Source organism: Pelecanus crispus, chromosome 20 (assembly GCF_030463565.1).
Source record: "Pelecanus crispus isolate bPelCri1 chromosome 20, bPelCri1.pri, whole genome shotgun sequence".
NCBI classification, from domain to species: domain Eukaryota; kingdom Metazoa; phylum Chordata; class Aves; order Pelecaniformes; family Pelecanidae; genus Pelecanus; species Pelecanus crispus.
The window spans coordinates 1,227,394-1,253,443 of NC_134662.1; the positions used below are offsets into that span (position 1 = coordinate 1,227,394).

Here is a 26,050-nt window from a genome sequence, read left to right on the forward strand (position 1 = left end):
AACTCGCTGGAAAGATGGATTGGAGTCAAATATGCACAAGAGCAATCAGGAGGCTAAAGAGAGCTAATTGCCATGCTAACAAGGTGCAAAGCTGGGCTCCTGGGCACCCTGCACCAATTAGCCCCAGTACACAAGCAGGAGGAGGACGGCTCACCTCAGCACTCCCGGGGCTGGCGGGGGGGACACGGGGGTCTGGGGCCACACAGCCCCTCAGCAAGGCCCTGGCTGGGCTGCGTTTGCTCTCTGTAGGAGACTAACTGGTTTTTAATGATGGCACTAATGGGACAAACAGGAGGACCTTTGTGTGAAGGAATGCAGCCCCTCTGAGAGCGGCTGGATAAGCATCCCCTTCCCACCCCTGTCCTGCTGCAGCAACTTGTGCTGCCCTGCACCACGGCCACTGCCGGGAGCACGGAGCATCGGGGGGCTCGGTGTCACACCGGTGTCCCCATCCCATGTCCGTATCAAGCGTGCAGGGTGGGGCGCCTGGGGACCCTTCACACAGCAAGGGCAGCCCAGGCCATGTGCCCCCCGATGCTCCCTGCTGCAACGCCCATGCAAAGGAGCCCGGCGAGCCGAGACCACGGTGCAAAGCGGGTTTCCAGTGGGGAACTGGCGGCCCCAGGGGCTGCAGCTTCCTTCCACAGTGCTGCCAGGCCCTGGACTGTGGCAAGTAACTCAGCAGGAGGAGGAACCAAACTGAAATTAAGCTTTTTTTTGGAAAAAAAAAGAAAAAAGCCAATTGGCTTTCTGGGGATTAAAAGGCATTTGCTGCTAATTCCTGAGTGCTCGATATTAATGAAATATCATGAGAAATCTATGGACTCCAGATGATGGGATGAAAGCCAATTCTTTTGCTCTTATTCCCCAGTCACAGAGAAACCAGGTTGGTGAAGGTGGACATGTTGACACAGTACACTTCGACTCTTTACATTTGCTGTTTGTTTTAATGCCATGTGACCGAACAGAAAAAATTAGCATTATTCAATATCCACCAGTGCCCCAGATAAAAAAAGCAGGATGAGAAAAGCCTGTTAGGTCTAACAGGGAACAGGGAAACCCCCTGTGACTGAGGCCCACAGAATCAGGCTCTGGCAAGAGGCTTGCCATGGAGAGGGGACGGTGCAGGAGTGGAACCAGCACCATCCATCTGTCTGTCTGCCCGCAGGGATCAAGCAGCACTCCCCGGCCCCACAGGCACCTGGCCGAAGCACTTCCAGGCCAAGGCGATAGGAGGCAAACCGAAGGCTACTTGCCCAGGTGCTGTCTATAATTTATTCCAACCCAATGCTTGGCAGGTGAAAGGGCCGTTAATTATCCAGAATAGGCAGGGAGGCAATGACAGGCTTGAGTGAATTGATAGAGGAAACAATTTGTATCCTCTGGATCCTTTCCTTCCTCTTCCCGGCTCACCAGGGGCAGTGGCATGTCCCGCAGGATAACTGGGACTGCCCGCAGAGGGGACATCTCTGCCCCAACGCACCTACCTGCCTGATTCCCTCTCCTCTCCAACCCCTGCTCCACGTTTTGTAAATGGGAGCAGCCGGGTCCGTGCAACACCCATCCCAGGCCAGATGGCCACATGCCTCTGTGTGCGCTGCATCCTCCTGGGACACTTGGGCAGACAGAGGGGCCACGGAGCTGCACAGCAGAGCCCCAAGGAGCTGCGAATTGCCCATGATGTTTATTTTACAAGCTGCAAAACATTTTGTAGAGGGTTCATTTATACAAGCGCTGTTTAAAATAGCTTTTATTCAAAAAATAGCCTTCTCTCATTTACATATACTACAGACAGTCTGTCGGGGGTCTTGCAGGAGCCCCACCTGCAGCTCCCCAGCCCCACTACCACCTGCACTTGCACTGCCGGATGGCAACGACGGTGCGAACACGGTCCCGGCGGCTCCTGAAGGTGTGTACATCGTAGTGGTGAGGGGCACAGCGGCCAGAGGCAGCTTCTGCCCAAACCAGACATTTCTCTCCGCCTTGTGACTCCCTGCAGTTAGAGACAAACCCAGTACAACATCCCCTGCCCTGCCACACCCCGGGGCCCTGCATTTCATCGCCTGGAAAAAGGGCAGATGCCCCAGACCAGGGTGGGGGAGAAGGGAGGCAGCTTGCTTCCAGCGGCATCTATTCCTTACTGCTGGTGTAACTCAGTGAACTGCCTCCTCCCTCTCTGCCTGTGCAGAGCAGGGCTTCTTTCTTTCTTTCTTTGTGGTTTGATTTGCTTCCCTTTGCATTCACCACGTTTTTGCGTCTGCAAGCAACACCAAGTGCTGGCCTGAAACAACTGTCTGGACCCACCCCACCCCAAGGCATCCCCCCTCCTCCTGCCCCACGGCATGGCCAGGAGGCGGGGGCAGGAATGGCACATCCCAGGCTGGAGAAAGCCACTGTCAGGACCCATCTGTGTCTGCTATCATGGGGGACCCAAGCTCTATAACCAGCTGCCCAACAGGCCGAATTCGGCATCATCGTCGGCAGGTTATTCTTCACCCCTCGAAGCAACGGAGCAGCGCGCTGCTGTAGCCCCACTGCAACCGCTGCTCTGCTTCAGCTGTGCCCCACAGCCCAGAGGGTGAGCTGTGGGTGCTACCCAAAATCGGCTCCTGTGTTACCCTCCCAGGTCCTGCCCTGGGAGCAGCAGATGCATTACTTGAGAGGAATGGGAGCAGCTCAGACCTGCCTCTGAATGCGTGCGGATATGTCCGGCAAGGAGAACAGCCAGATCCTGGCAGCTGTGCTTACCTAAGCAAGCAGGGATCCCCCGAGGAGCAGCTGCCCAAGCACCTTCCCACATCAATTTCCTGCAGAGATTTGCAAAACAAAGGCATGAAAATCCCCTGCAGCACTCACTGGGGACACCCCAGGGGACCAGCCGCTGGTCACTGCACCCTCTGCCCACCCTCAATGCTCAGGCTGAACATACACCCCTGAGAGAGGGCAGCAGCAAGGCAAAGTTTGTAAGGAGAAGGATTTGGGGGGCACACCAGTGTTTTTTGAGTCAGAGATCCCTGTGCACAAAGGTATGTTGAAGTGGAATCTCTGTTGAACTGAGCTTAAGATATACTTAACGGTTAAATAATTTTTAAATAAATATCTCACTGCTCACTTAATTATTTTTTAAAGAAACCCTCACCCCAAAGAAAAGGCCATTTGTTACTTTATGGCACTGATGTATACACAAATTAGTGGCAGTAAAATACATTTTATAGCATAAGATAACATAAGTGTGAGATTTTTACCACTATAGTTTGTTGCAGGGTGTGCTTAGCTCTACCAGGGTGAAGCTGCCCATGTCAGAGCATCCACTTGGCTGTTCAAACCCCACGTGTGGGCCCAGCAGCACAGCTGAGCCCACCAGAGAGGAGGCCAAGCCACAGGAAACCAACCTTGAGCCGTTCCTCCCTGTGTCCTGCAGAGCTGTGCACAATTTCGTAATAATATTCCACCTGGGAAACGCGATAGCATTTTTCCTTCATTTCGCAGTTCTCCAGCGTCTGAACCACCTCCCCGCCTTGTGGGTTTTTGACTAGAGCAGTGCTGAACTTTGTGGGCACGCAGAGAAGTCCATCTGCAGGGGAACAAGAAATAAATTTAATCTGGGGCTGCATTTGAGGCCGCTATGGTTGCAGCATCTTCACCAGGGCTCTGCCGTGCAGCACAGACGCAGTGTCAGGCTCCAGCGCCCAGCACCCGGTGTGGAAAGCACTGTTTTCTGTGTGAGGGTCCCCAGCTGAGAGTTTGGGGCTCATTCCTTCACCAGCTCAGGGCCTCAGCAATCGGTTTTGTTCCTCCATCTCAGTTTCAGATCACAGGGCAAAGAGGTTATTCTGGGTGCAAATTGTGAATCCCGCACCCGACCCTGTGAGAGCCCCGTCTCTGGGGAGACAGCCTGAGCTATTACACATTATCTGTGAGAAAAAAAGGTCTTTGAATATAAAATATTGATGACAGCGCTTTTTCCAGAGACAAGCTCTCATACCAGGGAGCTGGGGAACATTATTTAACATTTACTCATTCAGCATTTCTCTCTGGATTTGCCAGGGGGCTGTGCCCTGCACGGGCTTCTTGGATGCTGGAGCCAGTGTCAGCAGCTCTCCTGGAGATACCGTGCCCCGGGCACCTCCGAAGGATTTGCTTTGGGCTGGGCTCTCAGCTCTCCATGCAAGCAGACGAGCCAGCCAGGGCTGGGGCGATGCAGGCAGCATCTCCCCATGTCAGCAGGAGTTATCGCACGTGCCCTACCCGCGCCGTGGGACGGAGGAAGGCTGGTACCGGAGGAAAGGGAAGGCAGGCGATGGCCCCGGTTCTGTGGGCGCAGCACCGAGTCCTGCTTTGCCTTTTCTTTCCCTAGTCAAGCTTTAACTCAATGAAAAATTCCTAGGGCAAAAAAAAGTTATGTTCGGATTTGACATACCCAGTCTGATTGTTAAGGAAGCCATGCAGAGAGCGGGGTGAAGCGGGGCTTGGGGTGGACATGCCAAAAGCCCGCGTCTTTGCTGCCATGCCACCTCCAGGCCAGGACACGCCATCTCAGTGGCACGGCACGGCTGGCTCAGGCACGGGCTCAGCAGCTGGAGAGGAGAGACAGAGGCTCCTCCAGCAATAACTCATGTCCAGTTGGAAGGAAACGGGCACGGACTCTCCTGCCTGGCTCAGTTTGAGCGTACATTCCGCATAGAAAGAAACAGTTTATCTGCTGAATCTCCCAGCTCTTCTCTCCCTTACCAAGTAAATTAGGATTAAATTCTCCATTGCATGAGCTAGAGGAGGGGAAGAAGGATGACGAAGTTGATGGCCAAGTCAGTCTTGGGTTTTGGCTCTAAATAGCACCTAGTCTTGCCCTGTCCCAGCCCTTGGGTGCGGGTCCTTCAGGGTTTGTGTTTGGTTCCTGGCTTTAAAATGGTTGTGAGAGTTTCCTGCCCCCTCCCAGCTAGTTCATCAGATGCTGGAGGAGATTTCTTTGTTCCAGGATGGAGCTGTGTTTTCAGGGGAGGAAAAAGCGTTTTCTGAAAGCAAATCTCTCTGGGATGCCTTAAGAGTGGGACACAAAATGACAACCGATTTCTGGAAGCCAGTATTTCTGGGAGAGAATTTAACATCCTTCTCCAGGCCCGCCCCCGCCCTGCTCCTCTGATGTTGCCAGTCTTTAACATGACACTGAAAGTGTCAGCCTGACTTTACAGGGTAAAATCCAGAAGGAAAGTGCCGAGACCTGCCCTAGGGCAGAGGCAAAGCTGGGGGTGAGTCCACATTTCCCAGCCCTGGACCATTATCGCTGAATGAGCCACCGTCCATTAGCCACCCCGGGGACAACAGCATCGTCCGGCACCTTCCAGTCACACGTCTGGGAAGTAAATGCCACCTCTCTCACCTCTGGAAAAAAGCACTTCACGCTGCCTAATTTTCTTTTCCACTTGCTGTGTCTTGCAGCCGGATTACACAAGCCGCAGGGCTGCGGGAGCGCTGATGCCTGTGTGCGGACCCTCCTCCAGCTCCCTGAGGACGGGACACGGGCAAGCAGAGCCCCTTGGGGTTTGTTTCCTCCGCCACCCAACTGGCTTCCCCAGCCCCTCTAGCTCAGGCCCCTTCGCTGCTTTTCAAGCTCACGTTAGGGCTCGCATTGGTCTCTGTCCCTCTCTAGTGGCTGCTGTACGGCCGTGTCACAGGAGCTGCCGGGAAGGTTTTAACGGGATGGTTTTAGATGCAGAAATGCCAACAAAGCGACATCAACAAATTCCAAAATTGATTTTATCAAGCAGTTGTGGAAAATCATTTAAACCCGACTTTCCATTCTGATAAAACAGATCAGTCATCTTCACTGACATGACTCTCAGGTTATTTCATACGTGAACTCAAGAGACAGCACACCAGTTCAGGACGAACCACTTCAGCTTTATCCCAGTGGAAGGTTTTGACCTGCCTGGAATGATTTAGTTTGGAATTTCCGTTTCTGAGTTTTGATTTTTTCCATTCTGATTTTTGAAACATCAGTGTAGTTCACTGGTGCTGAGATGAAAGGGCATTTCAGACCGTCAGAAAGGAAATTCCATTTTTTAGTGGTTGCTAAGTGGTCTGTTTTCAGTAGAGCTTTTATCATCAGGTGGGTTTTCTTGCTTTGAGTTGGGGGGTTGGAGTGGAGACCCCCAAGGTCCCTTCCAGCCTGGGTTACTCTGATTCTATGATCTCTGGTTAGAGGACGCTTCCCTGTAACACAAGTTGGTTGTATTTCCTTCCTCACACCATGCACAGGGGCAGACAATTACCATTTCACCTGCAGACCTGTGCTGTATTGGCCCAGCAACAGAAGGGAAAAGAAAACCCAAACCCCGACAGTATAAAATACAACCCCATTCCCACCTAAGGCAAAGGGGGCTTGCGTAGCAGACCAGAGCATTGTTAGATCATGCTCTGAGCTCCAACGTTGGTGCTGGTCACACAGAAGGGCTCGTCCCCATATTCCTGGAGGGAGTGGAACTCTCCATCGTTCCCATACCTGCACTGTAGGTTGGGTCAGAGCATTTCCCCACGTCGACCGTGACCTCCCAGGGAGAGTCTGGAAAGAAGGTTTTCAGAGCTGGGAGACGGAGACATTCCTCGGGGCACGTGCTACAGTGACAGCCGTCAACCACCTCCACCTCCTGAACGCCTTCGAAGAGCAGGAGCCGCTCCATGTGCACGCGGGCAGGCTCGCAGCAGGAACCCGCAGGGCAGGAACGCGGGGCTCCTGTCTGCAGCGGCGAGTCGGGGTGCCTGACCTGCAGCTGCGCAGAACAGGGCAAGTGGCATACACACTGGTAAAAACATGTCACGGAGAAAAACTTCCAGCATCAGCTCCCTGATAAAAACCTCTTCTGACCTAGAACTGACTCAGCTTTTACTCCTTTCTCCCTGCATGGCAGCACTGCATTGATATCATGACACATTGATGTCAAAACTGTTTATTCCCCAAAACTCTGCTACAATCAGCTGAACTGTACTGGCTAAAGCAGTCCTCCTTTCACCCCAGGCTCCTGATCTGGAGGGTCAGTGTGATGACAGCTCTGGGGAACAAATGTGGACCTGCCCGCCTGGTAGATGTTGCACCAGCAGTGAGTGCCACAGTGGTGACAACAGTGGCCACAAGATTTTTCACAGTTACAGTCCCCCAGGTGAACACTCACAGGACACACATGCACAGCACCCTGCAAAGCTTGTTTCTGTTCCCTCACCAGTGTTATCCTGGTGGAAATGGGACTTCAGGCAACGTCAGCTCTCCTGACAAGGAGAGCATCACAGTGCTCATGCACAGGCTCCTTCTGGTCCCTCCTAGGAGTGACACATGGCATGTGATAAATGAATGACATAAGCACCTCACAGACCAGATATTCATCATGAAATCACGGGTCCTGCCAGTTTTGCTCAACAAGGCAGAAAAAGGCCTCCAACCTCTCTACATATCGGACACCAGCTCTCACGTACAGCAGATGTGGCTGTTGATCTTGCTGCTGGGCTGGGGGAGGACAGAAATATGCTTGGATGCTGCCTGGAGCAGCTGGGTAGGTGCTGCGATAGCCCTTCAGCTGAACTCTGGCCCTTCCTTTGCCACGAAGTATCCAGCATTGCTGGCTGGTTTCCATTTTTCCAGCCTGCATAATCCACTGCTTGCTGGCTAAGGCAGGACAAGAGACTCAGTGATGGGTTTTCTGCCATGCAGAAGCCAAAAACCTTAAAACATGTATAAAGTCACAGCCCCAGGCACTAGTGTACGACCTTCACCCAGACCTAACCGGTACTGCCACAGGGATGACACACACACACTTTTCTCACCTTCTTGCTTCTAAGGAAATCGAGCATGGAGGAGTGTCTGGAGAGCCCCAGGAGGCCAGGGTGGGGGGAGCTGATGCGCTGGGACAGGCAGCTGGACCTGCACTTTCCAACATCCACACTGACAGGACTGCCAGAGACATCTGTGAAACACAAGATTGACAAAAAGATTGCTCCTCAGTATTTGCGTGATGCTGGGGAGGCCCAAGCTCAAACCAGGGCTGAGTACGACACAAACACTGAACAAAAAGACACGGTCCACCCCAAGCCTGCCTGAGAGAGAGACTCCTTCAGCCTGAGCACCCGCGAAATCCCAGAGAGAAAGCCCTTCACTAGCGCTGCAGGTGCGTCTACTGTGTTTGCAGACCAGAAGTAAAGCATCTCATAATAGACTGGTAAGTGCACTACAGAATAAAAAGAATGCAATTGAAAATTCACTAGGAAACAGTACGTTTTATTTCCTTCAGCGAGCTCATGAAAGATGGGGTGAGAATAGATGAATACATTGATTAGCAAAGGGAAAATGTGAATGCTCAGCTGTCGCTGAACTGCAGACCTCGAACGCACCGAACGAGCCTGAGCACCCAGCAGATTCAGGGCAGAAAGAGAAACGCGGCTCTCCTCGCCTAGAGCCCGATGAACCTGCTCATGGAGCTGCTTGAGCTGAAAATAAATCTGCCCCTCCTCCCCAGTCCCAATTTCACAGCTCCCCAAACCTGTTGCATTGCCACATTAGCACTACAGGCAGAGGATGGGAAGGTGGGAACGGGTGTGGGAACAGGGAATACATGGGACCACTGCATCCAGGTTTAGATCGGTTCACTCTGCTGTATTTTGAGCTTGCAAAATATCAGTGGTTACTGGCTAATGGCTGTTCTAGAAAACCTTCTAAAATGAGCTATGTTTCCCCAATAGTGCTGTCCATATTCAAAGGGTTGACTGATGTAAATCCTCATTTCATCATATAATAGGGAAGAAAACTGGCCTTTAACGTGCCCACTGAGTAGTTCAACACCACCGTAACTCATTTGCTTTAACCTGCTGGAGTTGTGGACCCAGAGTGTGCTGCAAAACTTTAATTTTGCACTGATTTAAAAACTGATCTTCAGCGTCAGTGCAAGAGACAGCCACCATCACCATGCTGCACGACACCAGGAAATATGTAGGGACATTTTATACTCATACGTGGGTTACAGCTGCTGCTAGCTGCCTGAGGATTTCTTTGCCCAGGGAAGCGAGGGAGCAGTAAGGCAGGTAGCATTTTTGCAGCCGCTCCCGGGTGGTGATCCCTGTGGATGCTCCTCACCCACCGAAGGGCGCAGAGGGCTGGTCACTTTGCAAAGGACACTTTGCCAGCTGAAGACACCATTAACCCCCGCTCTCCCATCCCCACAGCAATACAGGCTATGTTTATTATTTTTATCACTATCTATTACTATTTTTATTATTTTCATCATTATTTATTCTTCTAAAGCTGTTTCCTCTGGAGATGACAAGCTGTCACTGCTTGTGACAGTTCTCAGTTTGGATACGATCATTTTATAATGCCTACTGTTCACATAAGAATCTGATATTTTGCAAACACTAAAGGCTAAATTTGTACAAGTACTGCTCTCATGCACTGGAAAAAACCTAAGAAACCTCAGACTTTTGGCCATACAGTTTAAAGCCATTTTCACGTATCTGTGCTAAAATCAGCTGAAGCTCATTTTACGTAGCCTTACTGCCATCACAAGGGGAACTGAGACTAATGGCTGCTCCTGAAGGCCACAGACTTTTTTCTGGTGAACAAATGGAGCTATTTCCTACTTTCTCTGCACAGTAAAGTCAGGACACCCTGTTGCCTTGCTGACAGCCCTTCCAATGTTAATCCTGGGAACCAAAATTCTGCAGTAGTCCTGAACTCTTGCAGTACCAAACAGAGGCAAACACAGAATTCAACCACATTGCAGCACACTGGTACAGAAAAGGAAGCCTCTTTCGTGCAGATGAACAGACCTAGGGGCCAGGACACTCATCAGTTCCTATTCTACAAAACATGCTATCTGGGCGATGAGTCCCCAGCGTATTTCCGTCCTTAATCCTAAGGGAAAAGTCACTAGGATAATTTCAACATAAAGAAACATCCGAGAGATAATGGGTGGGACGTGAGTGGGGAAGCTTAAAGGATCTGGGTTTCTTGCAGGCGAAGGGGGAACTCACCGTGCCCAATGTGGAGGAAATGGCTCTGCCTCCTGCAGCAGCCCCTCTCTGCAAACAGGTTCCCTTGCTCGTCCTCTCTGCCGATGGCTCCAGCACCTGCAGTCACAAACCACCAAGCCCAGCATTACCCCAGCTGTAACTGAGCACCTTTCCTGCTTGAGCTGGGGGGAGGCACTGAGCGCAAGTCTCCGGCTGCCTACCGTCCTGAATCAAATGGCTTCAACATAAGGAAGAGGTTTAGAGTAGTTAAAAATGGACATGACCCATTCGACCTCTCAGACCTGGCTAGCTGGGCTAAACACCCTATCTGATTAATTACTCCAAGAAAAGGCTGTGTTTAGCAGTATTTTTTTAGGATGTAAGTCCCCTGCTCTCTTCTACTTCCATGTTACTGCAATGCAAGGTCAGGTAAGAGGGGTAATCTCACACAGCACAAAGCAGCTCACAGGCACCAAACTCCCCAAACATTTCTGCACAGCAGCTTCCTCCGAGACAAACCCCAAATTATTTGCTGAGTGCAGACAATCCTCCATGCTGCTCACAGTGAAGCACTGTAGAAAACATACACCGTGCCCATAAAGAAGCATCAGATATGAACAAAGCCCACACACAGCCTCGCACCACACACCCGCACAAGCCCTTTTCGCTCCTATGCAAGAAGCCAAAGCAGCACCAAAGACAATGAGAAGGAAAAAGGAACTTACTGGCAAAGACGGGAGCATGCAACAGCCCTGCAAAGACGACTACAGCTAGTGGGTCCTGCATCCTGCACCTTGGGAAACACAAAAAGGTCTCCAGTATCTCTGATACTTATACAGAGCCCTCCCTCAGCGGGCGAGGTGAACAGCTCAGAGACAAATGGGTTCGCATATCGCTGGCAAATGTCTCCCGATTGCGATCTGAACAAACACCTAAGCGGCCTGGGCAGTGATGGCATCTCTCCTGCAACGTGTCTATGGGGATCAGGCTTCGAGCAAACTTCAAAGTGTTTCTTGAGAGCAACCAGTTTTGCTCCCAGGCTGAGGAAGCTCCCTTGGGGGTCTTTGTTCTTACCACCACTTTCAAACTAATTAAGTTTGTGGTGACTTGGAGTCACAAGTCCCCTCATTTGAAAGGAACATGCATCCTTCATCCTCACTCATGGCATTCACCGGCCTTTTTATCTAGGGACAACCCTCTTTTGTCCCTCCGCAACACCAAAACTGAGACAAAGCTGGCTCTTTGATAACGACAGCAACACGGTAGGACTCAGCCTCATCAGCAATGACAGCATATTCCCCACCACCACACGGAGAGGCCTGCAGCTCTGTTTTTGCCTCTTTTCAGCGTGACTGAGCCCTGGAGTCAAGAGAAGGCATCTTTCTTTCTACCTTGTTAAATACTTGTAGAGAAGTACTAGTCTCCTGAGTCCTGGAAACAGGAGAGGCACAGGTAGTACTCGTGTGCTGTAAGGGACTCCCACAGACACACCGGTCGAGGGCAGCACTATGTGGCTCGCTGCATGTGGCTCTTAATTACAGAAGTTAGGATCTCTGCACCGCCTTGGCCAAGTGCACGAGGCAGGGACTAGATTCAATTCCAGAGACATTTTTTTTGCCAGATTCAGGAATAGGACCGCACAAGAGAACAGTGATGGCAGTGTAATGCATCTGACACCACCCTGGCATTCAAAATAGGGGTTTGGGGGGGTTGGGTGGGGGTTTTTTTTTGGCTACAATTACTTACAGGTGCAGCAATCAGAGAAATTTATGGAAGCTGTACACCCCCAGGAACAAGCCAAGTCTCCCTGGAGCTCATACATAGTTCCTGGAGGACAGCTGGACTTCACTGGGACAGATGCTTTGAGGAAACAATTAGCAAAAGCAAAATGCTATTAGAAGGCATCCTTTCCAAACTACGCCGTTTACCACAGTGCTACAGGAGCACCATCCCCTTTGTCCCAGCAGCACAGAGGAGAAATTAGGACAGCTGTTCAACAACAACAACAAAAAAATTTAATTGTGTTCGGCCAAGAAACAAACATATACAAAGAAAAATACATTTCCATAAAAAAAAATTCACCCTGCCTGGGCATCTGAGCTGACCCGCTCTCCCTTCACAGCTCTGTGGTGCTGGAGTACCTGGAGAGGCAGGGACCGCTGCTCTGAGCGACTGCCGTGTGACCTGGCCAAAGCTGCGGAGCAGTCTGCACCATGGCGGCAGGGCACAGGTAAGTGACATACAAAATATTTATGAAAAAATATGCATTTTAAATAAAGAACTTACAACAACTTAAACTTTATACAAAATACTATGGTTGCCATTTCAGTGTCTCAATTCTAGGAGCTATTTTCGAACTCTCAACGTTCTGTTTTCCACCCCACATCCATCTCTGCCGTCTCCTTCTCCAGAGAGCTCCATCTCTGTCCAGCTCAGTCCAAAGTACCTAAAAATGAAAAAAAGAAAAAAAAATTACAGTCTCAGAAATCAGAAATGCAGTTATGTGAACAAATGAAACTTGTTTACAAGCTGCCAAAGGAACATGCAGTAACTTTTTAAAGTTTAAGCAAGTCACAGATGAGTGAAACCAAATCTAGCTAAAAAGTATTGTAGACGTCTCAGAGTCCACTAGATTTGTGTTTCACCTCTCAGAGAGGGGCACAACAAGTTAAACTATTAATTATTAAAGATGTGGAAACAGAGGACTCTGCAAATGATTAAGTTCTTTCTCTCCCAAGAAAGAGATTACACGAAATACCAAGTAGAAACTCACCTTCCAAAAAAGCAAATTCATCAATAGCTTCAATGGCATTATCTGCAAAGCAAATTGAAAACAATTAACATAGATAAACCGACTCCATACTTCCATCTGCTTCAAACAGCAGCATCTGAAATGACATCACAGTACCATGACCAATTTCAAACAGGTTTACTTGTTTTGGAGCTGGTGTGTGAAATTATTAGCGTAATATTTAGCAGAAGAGAAGTTTTTCTCTCCCATCTTCAGTGAAAGAGAGAGAAGCACCTGTGATTGCTTCACCGCACTGGGACAAGTGGAAAAATCCTCCATCCTAGCAACCCTTTGCTAAGGATAACACAGAATATGCTCTCATACCCAGGTCTTTTCTCTGCAGAGTTTTTCTTTTTCCTTGCTGAGCGTATACATAAGCATCTTTGGCTATGGTTTCAACAAACAACTCCTGCAATGCAAAAAGAAGACAGTTTCACACAGGGGATGAGAGAGGGGAGGGAAAATATCCTGAGGAAAGGTCCTACAAGACTCCAGGAAGAAACCCGAATCTCCGTCTTAACATTTCCCCTTTCCAATAAATAGCTTTGAAAATAACAAATGAAATTGTTAGATGGTGATGCAGATGAGAAGTAACAAGGGAGGAAAGAAGGCCGAGAGTGTATTGGACAGAGATGGTTCCTCTGAACACATCTGGGAGAGCAGATACACCCCAGCTGCTCCCAGGGCACCTTCTGGAGGAGGAAAGGTGTCCTGCACTCAGCGGATGGACTGGGCACGACCGCCCTCACGTGCCACCCCGCAGACACCTCCGCTGCGGGACGCAGATGCCCAGCAGCAGGCCTCGGAGTTACTGCAGGGAGATGCAAAAGGGGTCCACACACAGATGCTTTCACACGACGCCAAAGCCATCCCACCAAACGCACCTCGCCCGTGCGACGGGAGACACTTTCCAAAGGAGGAAAGAGCCCCTGTTACACATTGCTCTTATTTGCGCATTGCAAACCCTCAGCATGCAATCGGGGTGAACTGGAAATCCACCCGAGCGGGCACAGAGCATCTGGCGGACGCAAAGCCCCGCTGCTTCCCTGACAGCACGTTTCCACAGCCACGTTCGCATCGTGGAGACTGCGGCAACCTCAGGGCGCTTCTTGCCGCTGCCGGGCAGGCTTCGGCGGGATCCCTGAGGAAGGGATCCCTGAGGAAGGGAAGGGATCCCTGTGGGCAGCGCAGCCACTTTTCGCGCGGCTTCCCCGGCTTTGTGCGCGGCACCTCCCAGCGCGGGGCCGAGCGGCCGCAGCCCCGGGATGCTCGCAGGCCGATCGACGGCTGCGGGGCGGGGCAGGGGCTGCCCGCCGCCGCCCACCGGGAGAGCTCGGGGCCCAGCCACCCTCGCTGCCTGCGGGCTCTGCCCGCTGACCGCACAAGGCAGAGCTCCAGAGCAAACCCCTCAAGCCCTCCGAAAGAGAAAACAAACCCTTAGGAAAAGCCAGGCCGGCGGCTCCGCGTCCCGCAGACACCGAGCGGCTGCGGGTCCCAGGGCCTCCAGCGCCGGCCTAGGCGGCCCAGCCGGCTCCCTCAGCGCTGGGCCCGGCCCCGGCCCCGGCCCCGGCCGCTGCAGCCGCCTCCCGGCCCGCCGGGCCCCCCGCGCCCACCGGCGCCGCCGCCGCCCCTCACCGTGGCCCGCGCCAGCACGAAGACGGCCTCCTGGCTGGCCAGGCTGACGTCCGGGTCCGCCTTCACCAGCGCCTTCACCCGCGCCAGCGGCAGCCGGGCCAGGCGGGCCGGCCCCGGGCACGGCGCCCCCGCGCCCGCCGCCTCCTCCCCCGGCCCCGCCGCCTCCGCGCCCGCCGCCGCCACCGGCACCGCCACCGGCACGGCCCCCGCCGCCGCCGCCATCCCGCGCCCAGGGCCGCGCCTGCGCGGGGCCGCCGCGGGGAGGGGACGGAGCGGGGGGGGGCGGGAGAGGACGGCCCCGCGGAGCGGCGGTGCCGGGAGCGGGGCTGCCCGCAGAGCCGGGGGGCTCAGCCCCCGCTGTCCCCCCCAGCACCGGCCTTGAGCGCCCCATCCCCCCCCGAAACGGCCCTTCATCCTCCCCTTCACCCCCGTCACCCCCCGAAACGGCCCTTCATCCTCCCCTTCACCCCCGTCACCCCCCGAAACAGCCCTTCATCCTCCCCTTCACCCCCATCCCCAGACATGGCCCTTGAGCTTCCCGTCACCCCCGTCGCCCTGAACACAGCCCTTCCACGCCCACCCAAACACGGGCCTCGAGCTCCCGCACGGCCCTGTCCCCCTCAAAGGCAGCCTTTGGGGCCTCCCTGCCGCCCTTTGTCCCCCAAACACTGCTCTTGGGCCTCCCTCGCCCCCCAAACAGGGCTCTGCCCTCCCCGTGGCAGCAGCGCTGGAGCCGGGGGGCAGGCGGTGACGGGGACCCACCTCTCCGAGGAGGTGGCTGTCGTGCCCCCACCAGCCACCCACCCTGTGCCCCCACGTCGGCTCCCTGTGAGTCCGGTGTGGGACCTCCCGACACCCGCCTCTCCGTCCCACCTCCGACCGGTGGGATCAAACCCTCCGGTGCCGCCCCGGGTACCCACCACCCTCCGCAGGACCCCAGGGGCCGCCACCCTTGGCCTTCCCCACGGCCTTGACGCACTGTCTTATCCTTAACACCATCTGCAGGCAGGAGCCACTGCGGGCACTGCTGGTGGGACCCCTTCCCGAGGGGCTGGAGGGACACGCCGCCCTGGGGCAGGGGCGTCAGCGCCTGCTCGCGGCTGGCCAGAGCACCCCTGCCACGGGGCTTGACTCAACCTCTCAGACCTTTTCAGCCTCTGAGGCAATAAACAGTGCAACCAGGATGTTTCAACACAGAGATGGCCCAACCCGGCGCTGCGCCGTGCCGAGCACTTCCCCTGCTTCATGGCAGAGCTTGGCTCTTCAACGGCGCAACTCTGGTTTTGGGTACGCTCTTCCCAGCCCTCCCGTGCTCCTGCAGAGCTCGGCTGTGCGGGGCCATGCTGCTTTCGCTGTGCGACCCCCACGAATCGCCTCCACCCTCTGCAGGCCCCATGGGGCTCTGAAGACCTGACCGGCAGCAGGTTCACGTCGGCCACTGTCAGACGAGAGCGTAACCCACCCTCCCGGTCCTCACAGCAGCCTGTCCCTCGCGTCCTGGAGTCGCGCCCTGAGCCCCAGGCTCTTTCCTGGATGAGACTCTGGCCAGCAGCGCTTGGTGAGATTCAAGCTTCCCAACAGCAACAGAGTCCAAGCTAGCGGTGCACCAAGAGCTGCTGCTGCTGTTCCTCCTGCTCCTCCTCCTCCTCCTCCTCCTTGTGCTGTTTCACGGTCAGGCTACAGTGACTTCCTGGTGTTGCACACAGCTTCTCACCAACCGTGAGGAAAGAGCTTCTGGTTTCAGGGGAGGGCGACTTGGGAGAGGCTTGCCTTGCACAAGTCCTTCTGCTTGGATGCCTCCGGTGGCCTTTAGAAAGGAGGTGAGCACGCAAGAAAGTGTCCACTGATGGAAAATGGTGAGTAAGAACTGGACCTGGGCTGTGCTGGACCTGGGGATGGGGCGCAGGGAGCGGGGCTGTGTCTCCTGCTTGGAAAGGCTTTGGCAGTGTCCTTGCGAGGGGCTGGATCCTGCCAAGACCCTTGCTCCTCCTGGAAGACAAAGTCCTCCTGTACATCTGAGCTGATTGGAGCGTCAAAGGTCTCTGACCAGTTCCTGGGCTAAGTGCGAGATTTGCTGGGTGACGTTGGGCTGGATATAAAAGCTGTGAAAGAAGAGGAGACCGCACTCTGCCACTGAGTCCAGGAGAGCACCCACCAGTGCAAAACGTATTGAAAAAAGCTGGAATTGATCTGGAATTGATGGTGACAGCGGTGCTGTATCCCACAGATACACCTGGGGGCTCTGTGCAAGTCCCAGCTCATGAAACAGCTCCAAAATTGATGGTTACAAACCTCTGATTCATTCAGATACCAAAAATTGCAGCAGCATGTTTGGGAATCTGGAAAAAGTTGCTTTTTTTCACTAGTTTGGGTGAAAGCCCCACTGCCTGGTGTGCAGGAAACAGCAAATTGGTGCTGCTTTACCACAGGCTGCACTCAGAGTGCTGCGTTTGCAGCATTTACCAGGGAAATTGGGGTGACTGCCTGGGGATGCAAGGGAAACTTGCACTTATATACAATTTTATACAAATGTATATATACATTTGAGCACTTATGTCTAAAAATATTGCACTAGCTTCTTTGCATACTAGTCCTTCTGTTGTGAAAGAAAAGAATTATGCAAGCACAAACCCAAACTGAAATCCCAGAGGGAGGAGAACTTCAAAATCAAAGCCTACAGCTTGCCAAGGGCAAGCGGAGCAGCCAGCTCCGATGCAAAGAGACACTGTGGTCCGGAGACAAGGGGGTGGGAGAAAGATGGAGGAGGGCAAGATGGTCCCTCCCCTCCCCTAAGGTCCATCTGAGAAGCTTAGGAAAAATGTAATCCCATCCCACCTGAGTTTTGTGCCGTACCTCAAACCTGGCACTCTTCTTCCAAAAGTCATCCAGACTCCTCCTGGCAGCCTTTATCTGGAGGCTTCAGAAAAAGGTGCTTTTTGGTCATTCAGGAAGCCAGGGGCAGCTCTGTGCTGGGGCCGGCATGTCCCAGTGCACATATGCTGTGTGAGCAGCACAGGAAACGCACTGGTCAGAAAAGTAGGGCAGAACTGCTGCCTCTTGGCCTTTATATTTTGCACGCAGGCTTTGGCAGGATGAGTTTCAGCAGCACCATCCTGGCTTTTCCTCTGCGGGGGGATGCTGATGGCTCTGTGTGGTCTCCCCCACCAACTCCTGCCCGACTGCCCTGGGTTCACTGTGGACTTCATAGGAACCAGGACCAGGGCAAGGCAGGTTGCTCCCATCTGAGCCCTGGGCAATCTCTAGATCTCAAATTCTGCCCTCAGGAGCTTTGCTACTAGTAGGGTATAATCCCCCACCCCATCCCTCTGTTTTGATGATTGCTGGTAGTGGACAAAGGGTGGATCAGACCAAAAGACTCCATGAAACACCTCCTGGATGCCCTCATGGTGGTGGGACCTGTTCCCGATCTGGTGCAGCCCAGTGTTGTTTTCTCAGGCATGCTCCAATACCGCTTTGAGCAAAGACCACATTTCATGGAGGAAGCCTAGTGTCAGGCCATGCTGAAGAAATACTGCATTCCCCAGGGGGCTCTCTGACTCATTTTCCTCCATGGTGTTTTAACTGGAGCTTTTCTTAATGGTCACAGACACATCTGGAGGGGAAAGAGACCATGGTGAGGCACCTACGGGCAAAGTTCCAAGGGAACAGGAAAGACCCTCCCGAAGCGGGTGTCTGGCTGGAGAGTCGCTCTGCAGCATCCCCTGCAACGGAGCCAGGACAGACCCCTGCACCGGGCTCCAAGGGCGAGCCATCTCCCGAGCCCCCCCGGACCAGGAAGGTGGACTTCAGCAGGGATTCTCCATCTCACAGTAAAGGTCAGACTGTGGGACAGCATTTGCCTCCTCATCCCACCTGTGAGACCCCGGGATGGATGGTGCAATTGAAGAAGGGGATTGCTCAAGACACCAGCTTCCCCCCAGCCCCTGAAAAGCCAGGAGGAGGAGACGCATTTAACAAGGAGGTGGGAGCCACCTCCAATCCTCCCCAGAGAAACCCAGCCCAGCAGACACGGCCACTTGCCAAAGACAAGGGTGCTCCAGTGGTTCCTGCCAAAGGCGCAGCTGTTGCAGCCTCCCTGGACACTGTGGGAAGCTCCCATGGGACAGGGCACCCAGCTCTGCCTCGGAGGAAGCCTCTGCCACAGGTCAAGGTGCTGGGAGCGAGGCCGGCCAAGCCCCCGCGTCCCCCTGTTGTGGATCTGGAGAAGTTCGGTGCGGTTGCACACCCTGGGACACCCATCCGTCCTGCCACAGAGCCACCGAAGAGCACTCAGCCGGGTACGGCCAGGCACCTGCAAGTCCCCCAGATAAGAATGCCACTCATTCAGGAAGGAAAATCTCCCCACTTAGAGTATGGAGCTCCTGGGAGATGGAAATATTGGGGGGGTGGGGTGGGGTGTGGAGAGGTGGGGGCTAGTAATGCCAAAGGGGCTTTTATAGGCATAACATGCAGAAAGGAACAAGAGAGAAGGACAGCAGGTGAAGAAACGAAGGGGACTAAGTGCCCCGTCCCTGGCTGGGAACAGGTATCAGGTTCTGGGGTGCTTGTAGGGAGTAGCGTTGGAGTAAGTAACATGAGGGATGCTGACAAACTGGAGTGAGCCCAGTGCAGGGCACTCAGATGGCCGGGGGCCGGAGCACATGGGGAGAGGCTGAGACCCAGGCTTGTTTGGCCGGGAGGAGAGAGAGTGAAGGGGAGATCCTCTCACTGCCCACAGCTACCTAACGGGAGGAGGAGATGGAGGCAGACTGTTCCCACAGGTGCCCAGGAGCAGCACCGGAGGTGACGGGCATGAGCTCCAGTAGGGGAAATTCCAGTCAGATATGAGAAGGCTTTTTCCTGTGAGAGTGGTGCAGCCCTGTGACAGGCACCAGGGAGATGGGTATCTCCATCCTTGGAGATATTCAGTTGTCACCTGGATGAGGCCCTAAACAACCTGCTTTAGCTCTGAGGCCAGCCCTGCTCTGAGCAGGAGGCTGGATGATGCTCCAGAGGTCTTTTCCAACCAGTCTGCCCTTGTGTGGCTCTAAAAGCACACAAGTCTGACTGGTGAGAAGCAGAGTTGGTCTCCATCCCATGGGCAAGAAGCACTTACACACTCTTTGGCCAGGGGGCATAGACTCTCTGAAGCTGGCAGCACGTTGCCTGCAATACCACCCACCTCCAAGCCTGAGGGAGCCACCGACTCCCCAGGCACAGCCAGCGCTATGGCCACCAGGGCCGCGGAGCTGGCTTGGTGTGCCCTCCCTGCTGGCTGTGGGACGCAGGGCTTGGTGCCGCTTGGACGTGGTGGTTCTCCATTTGGCACAAGCCCTGCCACGCTCCAGGGTGGCCTTCCAGATCTAGGCAGATTTGTTGGTTTCTAACAGCTGCCAGTCTGCTAAGCCACACTCTGGGTGATGAAACTTGTTTCAAATCCCATTTCTTCCTTAACTCCTCTAAGTTCTTGTTCACCATCCCGTTTAAAGGATGGTTCCTTATTAACCAGCTCATGCCATAGCTGCAGGGTAGAGGGCAACCGTGAGAGTAGAGCCTCTCTTTCTTTCCACATTAGAACTGCAAAACCTAGCTGGTTTATGTTATTATTATAAGACATTATTATTGTATCAGCACACAGAGGCCTTTCTCAGACCTGGCCATGCCGTTGTGCTGGGAGATGCCGACCCACCAAGACCGGCCCCGGCCCCGGGCTGAGTGGCCCTGGCAGAGGAGGGAGTGATCTGCTCTCCGCATGTCCTACAAACCAGCAGTTTTCAAGTATTTGTTTCATAGAATCATAGAATCGTTTAGGTTGGAAAAGCCCTTTAAGATCATCCAGTCCAGCCATTAAATGGATGCGTACTGAGGCAAGTTTGAACATCTAGAATTACACTCCCACCCTTATTTGGGTTTTTTTTTGTTAATTTTTAGGGCAATCTTAAAATTTTTAGGGCCTGGTATGTGATTGTGCATTACTTGGTACAATAACCCAGCAGAGCTGCAATGTTGTACTGCAGATCTTCGTGCCAGTTGTTGGTTGGTCTGGTTGACCAGGCTGGTGATAAAAATAACGGGATCTTAGCAGCGCTGGTGTCTTAGCCAGCGATTGCACAGGGTGCAGCAGCATGTTCTGGCTGATGACGCTCCCGAGCACACAGAGATATCCAGGACTTGCCCTGACTCTGGTACAGATCTGGAGTTTAGGGTTCTCACCACATGTGAAATACCCAAACTTCCCCTCCCCTTTTGTCGCTGGTCCAGGGACAAAGTAACATTAGGGACACAAGAATGGAAAAATATATATTAAAGCTCCCCAGTGAGCTCCTCGATGAGCTGTGCCTCAGTGTGCTGGGAGGAAAGAAAATCTGCAGATGAGCCACGGAGTAAAAACGCCTTGCTGGATCCAGATGTGCAGTGAGTTTTATCTCCCTGCATCCCTCTGCACTAAATCTAGCCCAGGGCACCTCTGACCCTCCAGGTGGGTGATAGAGTCAAGGAGAAAATGTGAAATAATCCCTTGCTGCTCCCTCCTGTTCCTCGTTCTACTGTAGGTTACCTGAAACCAGGCTACGTTGCATCAGCCCCAGCACGGTTCCCACCACAGGATGCTCCGAGTGTAACAGGGTAAGGACTGAGGCGGCACTTTCATTCTAGGTGGCTTCCAGGCTGTCCCAACCCAGTGGGAAGGGCGTGAGAGGGAACAGCAAGAGGGTCCTTGGGTTTTTCTGCCTGCTCCTGGGGCCCAGCGTGGGACAGCACATTGTGCAGGCAGCTCCCACAGTGCAAAGCGCCGTCCTTCTTGGGCTGCATTACCACACAGGTCTGGGTGCTGCCATCGCACCCCGCTGCCCATCTCCTGCACCCCAGGCTGCTGTGCCGTGTTGCCGAGCCTTGTGAGGAGCTGCTGGCATGTGGCACGGAGCTGCTGTCCTGCTCTGCCCCAGAGCCAGGGCCAACCCACAAGCAGCCCCACTGCCTGCTGCCCACCCTCCTCCTGGCAGCCTCCATCCTGCCCTTGGCCCCTAGCGCCATCGGCTGCAGCAGGGCTACCTAATCGCTGTCTGCCTCATCACAGGGATGAAGATGAGATATACGATGACGTAGAGCCCGTTGGGTTGCTCAGGAGAGGGCAAGGCTTTCTGCTGCCCCCCGTGTCCCGGCCACCAGCGTATCCCCGCCCCAGAGGAGGTGGGTACAGGAGGGGCTGGGATGCTGGTTGGGGTGAGCGCTGCAGCTCAGAGAGCCTCGAGGCCCCAACAAGCCATGGGCAGCAGCAGAGCCTGCGCTGAGCCCACTGCTCCCATGCACAGGAGGGCAATGGGTTTCTCTGCTGCCTTGTAAATGGGCATGGGAAAACCCTGATCCCCTCCACGCTCAGGGGGTAAACACAGGGTTTGGTCCCAGGAGGAGAAAGCTCTTGCTGCTGTTTCAGTCTTGCATCCTGTCTCAGCAGGTGTCCACACCTTATAGCAGCCTCACGGCAGCACCTCTCCCGGGGTTTGGTTTTACAGGTGGAGATGCTGGTCGAGCCTCTAACAGGGTTGCCTTGCTGGCAGCTGCAAAGAGGTAACAGGGGTTTTTACTCTTTCAAAGGGTCCCAAAATGGCCAGGGCTCCTTGCTGCTTTAACAAAGCTGGTGGTTTAATGGTCTCTGCTGGGCTTGTGATAGAAATGTCCATGGTGAAGAGCACAAGCGGCAGGTTTAAACCTGGCCCGAGAGCTCCAGCAGCCCTAGAGGGAGGCACCTTTGGGTGCCAGGGGAGAGCTGGTGCAGGCAAATACAGTGGGGCAGCACCTGGGGCAGGGGGAGAAGGGGAAGGGAGGGAGCAGAGCATGGGGTCACCTGAGATTTCCCGTGACTTGCAACAATTCTGCAGAGAAGGCCAGGTCTCCCAGAAGATGAAGCTAATGACACTCAAGGAATTCAAGAAGGAAGAGAAGGCAGACAGGGAGTTTCAGAAGAAATTCAAGGTGAGCAGCAACAAGCAATTGCTTATCCTTCTAAGCTCCCCCTCACCTCCCAGGAAGGGCGCAACACAATGGCAGAGAGGAGCTGTGCTCCGCAGAGACCAGCTGATACCCCGGTCACACCTGCCCTGTTCCCCACTGAAACACCCTCAGATCAGACCAGTCCCACAGACCATTTGGCTAGAGAGGGATCTGCTTTTTCCAAGAAGGGCGAGCGGTCAGAGCTGCCCACCGCACGCTCCCCTGGGGCGGCGGCCGAGCTGCAGTGCTGCTCTTTGTGTTTCAGTTTGAAGGAAGCATCAACGTCCTGACTCAGATGATGGTCGACCCTGCAGCAACGGAGAAGAGGGGTGGAGGGAAGAACCTGCCACTGAGACGAGGAGAAATTCTTGATGTCATTCAGTTTACAAATCAGGAGCAAATCCTCTGCCGAAACAGCCAGAGGAAGTGTAAGTCTGTGGGGACTGAGGCTTTGCCCGCAGCAGGGATCACAGCACACAGTTTTGGGAACAAGTTTCTTCGTGCACACTCACCCTGGTAGACAGCAGGAGACATCTCCTTCCGGTTAGACAGACCTGACACGTACCCTGGGTCTCAAATGTTCCCACTTCTCTTTACACAAACATCCTGCTCTTCCTCCTGCTTGTCACCAGCATTTCTGCTCTTAGCTGTGCTTGTCTTGTCCCTCTGCTGAAAGCCTTTGCGGTTCCCTGAGCCTCTCGGCCACCAGCCCGGCACACCAGGCTTTGCTGTAGGCATGGACTCCACAAGCCATGTTTGCACCAAAGGATGCTCAGGTGAAATGGGCTGCAGATCCCTGTCGGGGATCAGGCTCTTCCCAGTCAGCTGCCACCCAGCCTGGCAGGCTCATTCCCTGCATTGCCCCAAGCAGGTTCCTCCCAAGGGTCCAGCTTGGCTTCCCAGAGCCAGGCTCCTCCTTGCCGCCAGCTCTTCCTGGGGATGCGAGACGTCACTGAACCCCTCCTGTCCTGGGCAGGGGCAGGTGCTGGGGTGAGGCCCTGCCCACCCCCTGGCACAACCTGATATACTTTTCCTCGCTCTGTTGCAGATGGCTACGTGCCCCGGGCCGTGATGCTACACCTGTGAGTACCTCTTCCCCAGCCCCTTCCTCCCCGCTCCACAAGCTGCAGCGATTACCCAGCAAGTGCCTGGCACCAAACCAGCCCTGGCCATTGAGTGCCAACTTAAAACCATCCAACCCAGGCAGTGATCATAAAGATAACATCAGCTAGTTACCCTGGGGGTTCAATCTGCCATTTCTGGTGTCAGGAGAGGTTCTGGCACTGTGAGCAACTTCTGGGGCACTGTGAGCCCTCCCCAAGCTGTGGTCCCTCACGTGGGACCTGCCCAGACACTGTCCAGATGCTGCCGGCGGCACGGCATGACAGGCCAGTGTTGCCGCTCCGCACAGCCGGGTCTGTGGCTCCAGGCAGCCTGGGACTGGGCACAATGCGAGAGGGGTCAGAGCCATGCTCACCCCATGCCGGAGGATCCCGTCTCTGCAGGGAGAGCAGGAGGCTGGGAGGAGGCAAACAGGGCTGCACAGAGGACACCAGAGCCCATAGCCATGTTAGGAGAGACACAGACGTGGCAGCAGGAGCTGGTCCTTGCCTCAGTGTCAAGAGGCAGCGGGGACATGGGAGACCAGACCGCTCACAGCACCCCATCTTTTTCCTCGCAGGGACACTGACATCTATGATGACGTTGAGATTCCCGGTAGGTGCAGACGGAACTGCTGCCATAGCCCCTTCGCCAAGCGCTGGGTGCTGCTCCCTGGCATGGGCAGGGTAGCAGCGAACCCCACACCAGCACCAGGGCCTCCCCACCTGCCCCCTTGCTGTTTCCCCTCCTTCCCTCTCTCCCCTCCCTCTCTGTGATTCCTCTGGGACATCCCTTCCTTTCTCTCAGTTCCCCACAGGTCCATTCCCAATTATTTGGACTTCCCTGCACCCTTCTCAGCTTGCTCCCTCCACTTGTTGCCAGGCCCAGGGACCCTTCAATGTCCTTTGAGATCCCTCTGACAACTTGGGATGCCCTTTCCTGAGCTCACTCCCGGCATGCAAACTCCATCCCCCGGCTTGCAGACAGCTCTGAAGATGGAGCTGAACAGAGACAACTGTATTGTAGCTGTGCCAGTGAGCAAACATTTTATCTTATTCTGCCTGGCAGGTTGAGTGATCCATGCTAAAGCCAAAGGCACAAGACAGCGAAAACAGAGACCTCCTCAAGGGCCAAAACATGAAAAGCACTATACGCCATGCTCCTACTTTGGAAGGAGCTCTGCTTCCTCTGAGATAGCCTGCAAGGGCCACCATGTCCTGCCGAAACAGCAGCAAGGCTGTTCAGCACCCTGCGGGGCTGCAAGAATCCTGTCCCACAGGGGCAGGGTGTTCAAAGAGATCCTCAAGTCAAGCCTTCTCTTGGGCTTTGTTTTGTCTGTGTAAAACATGGCAGTGGTTTGAGAGTTTCATGGTCTTATTTGTGGGTGGGTGGTTTAAAATCTGGGCCAGAGAGGTTTTAATTTGGAGAGGTTTTAATATTTTTAATATTTTTATGACCTGGTGACCTGCCTGGTGGATGATGGAAAGGCTGTGGATGTCATTTACCTGGACTTTACCAAAGCTTTTGACACCGTCTCCCACAATATTCTCCTTGGGAAGCTGGCAGCTCATGGCTTGGACGGGCGTAGTCTTTGCTGGGTAAAAAACTGGTTGGGTGGCCGAGCCCAGACAGTAGTTGTAAATGGAGTTAAGTGCAGTTGGCGGCCGGTCACGAGCGGTGTTCCCCAGGGCTCAGTATTGGGGCCAGCCTTGTTTAATATCTTTATGGATGATCTGGATGAGGGGATTGAGTGCAGCCTCAGTAAGTTTGCAGATGACACCAAGTTGGGTGGGAGTGTCTATCTGCTGGAGGGTAGGATGGCCCTGCAGAGGGACCTGGACAGGCTGGACCGATGGGCCGAGGCCAGCTGTATGAGGTTTAACAAGGCCAAGTGCCGGGTCCTGCACTTCGGTCACAACAACCCCATGCAGCGCTACAGGCTTGGGGAAGAGTGGCTGGAAAGCTGCCTGGCTGAAAAGGACCTGGGGGTGTTGGTCGACAGCGGCTGAACATGAGCCAGCAGTGTGCCCAGGTGGCCAAGAAGGCCAACAGCATCCTGGCTTGTATCAGGAATAGTGTGGCCAGCAGGAGCAGGGCAGGGATCGTCCCCCTGTACTCGGCACTGGTGAGGCCGCCCCTGGAACACTGTGTCCAGTTTTGGGCCCCTCAATACAAGAAAGACATTGAGGTGCTGGAGCGTGTCCAGAGAAGGGCAACAAGGCTGGTGAAGGGTCTGGAGCACAGGGATGATGAGGAGCAGCTGAGGGAACTGGGGTGGTTTAGTCTGGAGAAGAGGAGGCTGAGGGGAGACCTTATTGCTCTTTACAACTGCCTGAAAGGAGGTTGTAGTGAGGTGGGTGTTGGTCTCTTCTCCCAAGTAGTTAGCGATAGGACGAGAGGAAATGGGCTTAAGCTGTGCCAGGGGAGGTTTAGGTTGGAAATTAGGAAAAATTTCTTTATGGAAAGAGTGGTCAAGAATTGGAACAGGCTGCCCAGAGAGGTGGGGGAGTCCCCATCCCTGGAGGTGTTCACAAAACGGGAAGA

General features: G+C 54.1%; 2 protein-coding genes and 1 long non-coding RNA gene across 3 annotated transcripts; 1 reads left to right on the top strand and 2 right to left on the bottom strand.

The window, feature by feature from the left end:
• Positions 1 to 1,842: 1,842 nt before the first annotated feature.
• Positions 1,843 to 10,776, bottom strand: LOC104034313 (uncharacterized). Its single transcript, XM_009487273.2, has 7 exons — positions 10,716 to 10,776; positions 10,012 to 10,107; positions 7,813 to 7,952; positions 6,500 to 6,767; positions 3,393 to 3,574; positions 2,749 to 2,807; positions 1,843 to 1,993 (listed from the first exon to the last, which is right to left on the bottom strand). The coding sequence occupies exons 1-7, from the start codon at positions 10,774 to 10,776 to the stop codon at positions 1,843 to 1,845; spliced, it is 957 nt and encodes a 318-aa protein (XP_009485548.2).
• Positions 10,777 to 12,398: 1,622 nt separating this feature from the next.
• Positions 12,399 to 14,638, bottom strand: POLE4 (DNA polymerase epsilon 4, accessory subunit). Its single transcript, XM_075723601.1, has 4 exons — positions 14,417 to 14,638; positions 13,106 to 13,190; positions 12,764 to 12,805; positions 12,399 to 12,436 (listed from the first exon to the last, which is right to left on the bottom strand). The coding sequence occupies exons 1-4, from the start codon at positions 14,636 to 14,638 to the stop codon at positions 12,423 to 12,425; spliced, it is 363 nt and encodes a 120-aa protein (XP_075579716.1). The 3' UTR covers positions 12,399 to 12,422.
• Positions 14,639 to 22,680: 8,042 nt separating this feature from the next.
• Positions 22,681 to 24,123, top strand: LOC142595436 (uncharacterized). The gene is made up of 3 exons (XR_012831776.1): positions 22,681 to 22,833; positions 23,454 to 23,487; positions 24,087 to 24,123. It is a non-coding gene; the product is annotated as an uncharacterized LOC142595436 (long non-coding RNA).
• The last annotated feature ends 1,927 nt before the right edge of the window (positions 24,124 to 26,050 follow it).